A 7,270-nucleotide genomic window follows, 5' to 3' on the forward strand; every position below is an offset into this window, starting at 1 on the left:
TAATNTATATATATATATATATATATATATATGTGTAGTGTGTGTGTGTGTGCGATATATATATTATATATATATATATATATATATATATATATATAGCATACATGCCTGTAAGCAAATTCATGTATGCATGTGCATAAATTTTTAAGCAAAAAGATATCCGGATCTGAGCCGTATAAAGCAGTTAGGGCCTGAATGATCCTTTTTTGCTTTCCCAATAGGGTAGCTTATGTCATTTTTAGCATTAGCTTCTGGTTCATGTCATCTCCTATACATGAGCGTACAGACAGGTGGCAAAGGTCGTGACATCTACGACGCCCTTAAACTACGATGGGGCTAATTAAAAAAATTAAAAATTTCGGTCAGTTACGATCTGAACATCGTAGGGAACGCTGCATATTGAAAATGGAGCCTCCAAGGAGGCCCACAGTGCATTTTCACATGCACGTCCGATATCTATGTTTGTGGCCATGCGAACGCCCGCATACATGTCTTTATACTATGCAAGTATATCGTCCGAACGATTGCGGGCAACCGATACCTGCGTAGTTTACATACGATGCACACGAATAAGTCTAATCGCCATGCTCATCCGTGTCGTCCTCGATGTGCTCCTCGATATGTGTGCCTGTGTTGGGTGTTGTTTCACAGATCGCATGCGCACTCGAAATGGACACTGTGTCCCTACTCTCCGAACTCACTGTTATATTCGGCGTTTCCCTCGAGCTTGTACGTGATCGTCTATTCGTTCGAGTGGGTGCGTATGATTCCGTGCCTGTATTTGCGTGTAAATCTCTGTTCGTGTCTGTATATCTCCGTCTACTTAAATATGCATGTTGCTCTGAATTGCCTCTGTCCAAGCCACTTGCGCCCACACCTCGCATTCTGTCAGTCGTTTCGCTTTCAGAATGCTTACCACGGCTCCCATCATCACCACCAAACTTAACATCATCACCCCCATACTTAACATGCGTGTATTTCTTCTCGCTTGTTGTGCGCCTCCTCCCATAAATTTTGTGCTTGCTACCACTCCCATTACTATCCCCCCGCTTCACCATACTCTGTGTATGTTTCACACCCCCGTGCTTGTCGCCGAGCACCTCATATTCCCGTACAACAGCATTGTGTGTGTATCTGGCACTGCCTCTATACTGTGCTGCATCATCGTCCCTATCCTCATCCAGCGCAATAGTCCCACAGCTTTGTGCACGCACCTCCGCAGGTGTACCACACCCCTGTTTGGACTTTGTCTGAGATTGTCTTCTCGTGTTCATCTCAGGACTCGCGCCCGAACTGTGACTGTAATTGTCATGACTCTCCACGTCTTCACACTCACTATTATTCTTTGGCTTCTTCCCTTTGTCTAATTTCTTACTAATTTTTGACCTAAGGAGGTCTGATCTACTCGATTTTGGGCTCGAACGTCCCGCTATTCGTGTACTTTCCCCGCTACTCGTCAATGTGTTGCGCGCACCCGTGTATGTGTCACTGAATGTAAGCGTGCTGGTGTTGTGGGCTGGGAAAGACTTTGTATTACTGAGTGGTATAGACTGTGATTCCTTGTTTGTATCAATGTGCGTGTGTGCGTGCGACGGCGTCGCACTACTCTCTGACTGCGACTCCCCCTTCCCCTTTCTCTTTAATTGTCCACTCTTTGAAGATGTCTTTGTACATTTCTTCTCAGCCACCACTACATCACCTTCACTGTTGCCTTTCCTCTTCAACTGTCCACTACTGGGAGATATCTTCGGGGACTCTCTCTCCGCTTGATCATCACTCTTGTCATCGCTCAGGCTCCGCATGAACTTCTTCGTCAGCGCAAAGGGGGCCGACACAACTCTATTTATATCTGTATGCGGTCGCGTTTCTGCATCGCTCACTTCCAGTGAGTTGTTTCTTTTCACCCATGCATCCCGCAGCCACCCGCTCGCGCTTCTCGGTCTTTCCCCATTCCTCATTATTTGTCCACTTCTGCGTTCTACCATCGCACTGATGCGTGGGCTATTGAGGTTGCTCCCAGGCGACAAGCCTCCCTCAGGCGTAACCATAGGTGACGGTGTGTAGCTCCGTGTGCGTCCTGTTACCCCGAGAACGGACCTACGTTTTTGGTTACCCAATACCTCGATATTATTTAACATGGTATCCAAATCTACCATTTCTGTCCCATTTTGAGCATTGTCTGTATCGTATTGAATGCTTTCGGGTCCGCTCTCGACGTCGAGACATAGACTGTTGGCACTGTGGCCCGGACCACTTATCGAGGCTGTCCTTTCCGTGTAGATAGACATGTTGAGCAAAGATCCAAGGGTCTCGCCCGATAATTGAATATTTGTGCGTTCCGGATCTGTAACAATCAAGCCATGGAATAGGATGACGTTGAGATAAAAGCCGAGTGATACATAGGTCGCAGCGGGGCTCTCGACAAATAAAATCTAGATAGAAATATCCGCACTCAAATGTGACTGTAGAATGTAGATTTGGGCGCTCGTGCATAGAAGTACGGTTCGGTTTTATGTTCGAAGATTCGATATAAAACATACAGAAAGTCAAACAATCGAAAATAAGTACAGATGCATACAAAATGGCTTTGCTCACATACAAACTGGCTTTGATCACGGTAAAATCCGGAACATGCTACTGTGAGACTATCTGGCATTGATGCAGCAACACAAACATACAGGCAAAAGTATAAACGATAAATTATACAGTGAATTTTATAACAGACATCCTCATAACCGTGCAAAGAAAATATACCTATCACGATCAGGTAAATAAAAAGAGACCAGCTATACAGCCTGGTGATGCGGCAACACCGAACTACCAGCATTCCGATCCCAAAAAAAACCCAGCACATCCTCAAAAACCACGCGCACAGACATCTATGACATCCATACAAGCAACACGAGTTCATCGAAACACGCACAGCCGTTGGCATGGCGATGCAATATCAATATCTAAAGCTTCACACTACACATACACCAACTCTACCAACCATTCTCGTCTCCACTGTCTGACAGTCGGTGCTCGCCCAGGAAAGCGCTGATATCACGGATACGTCTACTAGATCCAGAGCTGTTTTCCAGCGCGAAGCTCGAACCTTTCCTTGATGAGACACGCCGCCTATCGTCTGCATTCAGGGCCAGTCCAAACTTGAGTCTGGCTTTGTCCACTATAGTCCTGATACTGTTCACACTCGCCTCTCCATCCTCACCCAGTGAGTCGTTGTAAGAGAGTTGGGGAGACAGTGGACCTGTGCAATGGACGCCGGAACGGACAATTTGTTGTATGAGGCGAAAAGGTCAGAATGTCACTGATATTCCAACACGCGCACACGCACACTAACACACGCACACGCGCACACACTTCTCGTCCAACACTCTCTCGACACGCAAGCACGCGAAAGCACAAACGACGTCGCAATAGATGCGCATATTTACAGTGATAGGTAATAGATTGACAACACAGTCACGCAAAAATCATCTGCACTCGTCTCTGCAAACCCATCCACTCTATAGAAACCGGACGACCAAGCTAGAATTATCAACGCACACGCCACACAGAGTGCACACGTGCTTAGCCATGTACACACGCCACACAGAGTGCAAACGTATTGCCACGACCCTTTGTACACAACCCCATACATGGAGAACACCACATGCTGTGCGTAACTATTTGCGTACCTCTACCATCATCCAGTTTGGCCAGTTGCGGCGGAGCACAGTGATTATTGTGTTCGGATAGGTCATCCACACTCGACTTTGTGAAGCTTATTGCGGGACGCGTGTCACGTCTCCGCGCCGCCATTGCCAACTGCGCAATGGACACGAACCGACCGTTCCCATCATCGTCATTGATGTACACGTATCTGTCGCAATACAATCGCAAGAATGAGCGCAACAGTAATACTACTATTATTGGTACAAGATTAAAATGAGATTGTATCTACTATGTACCATGCATTGCCTATGCCCAGTCGCTCGGTACTGTGATAGTATCTACCGAGCCGTCGTGGAAAGCTTTTGAACTCGGCGAAATTGGAGTACACATCAACCGATGGATTTGTATATCTCAGTGTAGCTAGAACTGCAGTGATATATGCAAATCACCGAAACAGTAACGTACATATATATGCTGCATATCGAGCCCCGCAAATACATGCTCGGACATAAGCATTCACATACCCTTCAGGTTGCTGTGATTGTTCCTCAAGGTTGTCCGTATTGCTTGCGAACAAATTGTTCTTGCTTTCGGCCAGTCGCTCCCTTTGCTGTTGATTCTCATTGTAGCTAAATCCTTCCCAGAACGAAACCTGGCAGAGTAGTATGAAACACAAATGGGCGAAGCTGTTAGTAGAAGGAAACACAACTGGTACGTCAGATCCTTAAAGAGAAAAAGAGAAGAATCGTTGATAGATTACATCTGACAAATTGCTAGAATACGTTGATGCGTGACAATACAAGACAGATACGAGACATACTCAAGCTCGCTACAAAGCTACGCTCTGTATGTTATTAAACAGGGCTTGAATTTGGGACACGACCCTCAATTGGGGAAGAGAAAATGAAGTGGATCATGAGATAAGATACCACTAGTCGATTGACTGGTCATTCGATGGAAGTACGGAAAGTCCCATGTGTAGCCATGTATGAAGCATGCATGGCATTGTGAATCGTCCTTCTCTGTGCTAGATGCCACGCGGGCTGTGTGGCAATAGCCATTCTGTGCGAAGTGCTAGAATACATGTTACTGTGCACTCACGTCCATATTCACTCCCATACTCACTCCAAGTCCCCACTGCCTTCTGCATGTATATGCTCTCAGTGTACTAGAGGCGCTGAAAGATCCAGGAATTGTCACAGCGGACGAAACATCACTTGCGTAAACACTTCACGATGAGACTGCAAACATACATACGATCCTTATACTCAAATCAGCTGGTACTAAACCATTTCCCGACCGTGAGTCTATGCGGGTGCTCCCGTATACAGAATGCGCATAGTCTGTCCACAGTAGGTCAGATGAGATAGGACACAAAGGAAATCGTACAACATCGAGACGCACATACTCTAACTCATCGACATCCGCACCCCAATGGATATGCATCGTGATGAAGCGTACACATCATTGTATAGACATAATATACCCACCCATTCGCCCATTCTTACTCACCTTCCGCATATACACTTTCGGAGCCAAATGCGCACAGAGATTCAGAAACCCCCACAGCGGTCCAAACAATGCGTGCAAGACACTGAGTAAACTCGACTGTTCCCCTGTGGCGTAGGCGTAAAGCCTATCTAACGTAGGCCAGATAAAGCTGAACAGAAAGATGGCTATATAAATCACTGCCTGCCACAGAAAGAAACTTGTACCGGAAGCCTGGCTGCGGTGTCCTTCCTGGGTCAGTGTTCTCTGGACGCGTCTGACAGTTCGTTTGGAATCAATAGTTTGGACGAAGATAAATGAAAGGACTAACTGTGAATATATATTTCGAGTGCCTCACCGACCTTCTTGATTGTTGCTTGTCAATTTTGTAATGTAAAGGTCTATTGTACTAGAACGTGAGAATACGACAGATTTTGCAGACTTTGAACATTTAAGCGTATTCCATGAACCCATCGATTGAGAGCAGACGCAACACTTGCTCAATCGCGAAGATACAAATGCACGCACACGCGCATAGCGCATGCCTTACAGGTGACAGCCACACGCACTCGCACCCACTGCTAACGCGTGCAGCTCATTCGTATACAAGCATGGCAATATGCATAGACATCTTTGACTATATGTAAGTTTTTTTATGCCATATGAATATTGTAAAAATATATATTGGTCTACAAACAAGACAATTTATGTGGCCACGCAAGCTCGTGCACATGCAAACACTGGTATGTTCACAAATATGCATGCAAATACAATTTAAGTAAGTGTTCAAAACTGTGCACAGACACCTGTACACATGCGCTAGCAGATTCTATCGATTTTGTCCATACAACTAAATGAACCCATAAATTGATACAAAACCGCATAGGAATACAAATCTTCACTTCAACCCTCAAATAAGGATACTTTGGTGAAAGCTACACATCTTCTAAGATATGGAAATCGTAGCCACTTACTTGATGCGGATTATCATAACGGTCGTGAATAGTAAGCTAAAGCCTACACATATCCAGATGAAGGCGAAGACGAAACTGCGCATGTAGACGGCTTCTGACACCACCCAGCACCAGTAACCTGCCTGAATGTCGAAAAGATAAATAATTTGACCAATCACAAATCGGATAAATAGTCGACCACAGGATAGATCCACATAGAAGTGTATAGGAAGGTCTAAATCTGTTAAAACTCCGGGCATTGTGCAAAATATATGATTTTAAACGCACAACATCAACTTGGAAGGTAAAAAACCCGAATGGTATTTAGAAACATACGTACGAAACCAATGCAAACTTATATTGTAGTATAACAGAATACACGGAATGATATTGGCGTAAATAATACGATACATTCAACAACGCTCACCGGGTATCGATAGTAGGGTACATTCTTATGCAGATACCTGACCCAATTTTACACAAAAAGACATATTAGAGCAAGGCAGTCTACATGGCCCCAACAAATTTGGAGGCATTGTGTTTCAAGTTTAAACAGGAAACAATGAACATGTAGGTACATTCGAATACAACGATGTGCACACGTACATGAACAAAGATGTGAGCATACCGGCCCGAACGTGCCCATAGCCAGCGCGACAATAATTGACACCGCAAAGGGTCCCCAAGCGATGAGATGTAGCCATTTCATAAGCTTGCGCAGACGCTTCTCCGTTCTCAAATAGGCCAAGTGCATCATGAAGTGATAACTGAGAGCCGCTGCCCAGGCCGCCATGGGCATGTCAAACTGCTGCAAGATGCCTGCATAACACCCCGCGGATGAGCACGGTGAAAACAGGGCCGTGAGGATGGGCAAATAGAAGGAAGTGTTTTGGTATATAGAGGAATATTTTATACACTCCGGTGATGGCCCGAATGAAACATAAAACAAACAGCTTACCCCGGAGAACATTTATATACAAACTATCAGAGAGTAAGATTAATAACCAGACATATGCATCAGTATAAACACGAGGTGTTTCTTAAAAATGGCAAGAAAAAGACATACATACAGTTGCAAAATTATACTTTACTATTTATATACATCTGTATTATATGCATATGGATGTAAGCATAAGCAATATATATACGTGTGTGTGTGTGTGTGTGTTATG

General features: G+C 44.8%; 1 protein-coding gene across 1 annotated transcript; it reads right to left on the bottom strand.

Moving 5' to 3' along the window:
• Nucleotides 1–453: 453 nt before the first annotated feature.
• SARC_11360 (hypothetical protein) lies at nt 454–6,891 on the bottom strand (the record flags this gene model as incomplete). The annotated part of the gene is made up of 7 exons (XM_014294557.1): nt 454–2,344; nt 2,993–3,250; nt 3,681–3,865; nt 4,182–4,309; nt 5,170–5,317; nt 6,120–6,241; nt 6,727–6,891. The coding sequence occupies 7 exons, from the start codon at nt 6,889–6,891 to the stop codon at nt 576–578; spliced, it is 2,775 nt and encodes a 924-aa protein (XP_014150032.1). The 3' UTR covers nt 454–575.
• Nucleotides 6,892–7,270: the final 379 nt, after the last annotated feature.

The sequence above is a fragment of the Sphaeroforma arctica genome (genome assembly GCF_001186125.1).
Source record: "Sphaeroforma arctica JP610 unplaced genomic scaffold supercont1.1647, whole genome shotgun sequence".
Lineage (NCBI taxonomy): Eukaryota > Ichthyosporea > Ichthyophonida > Sphaeroforma > Sphaeroforma arctica.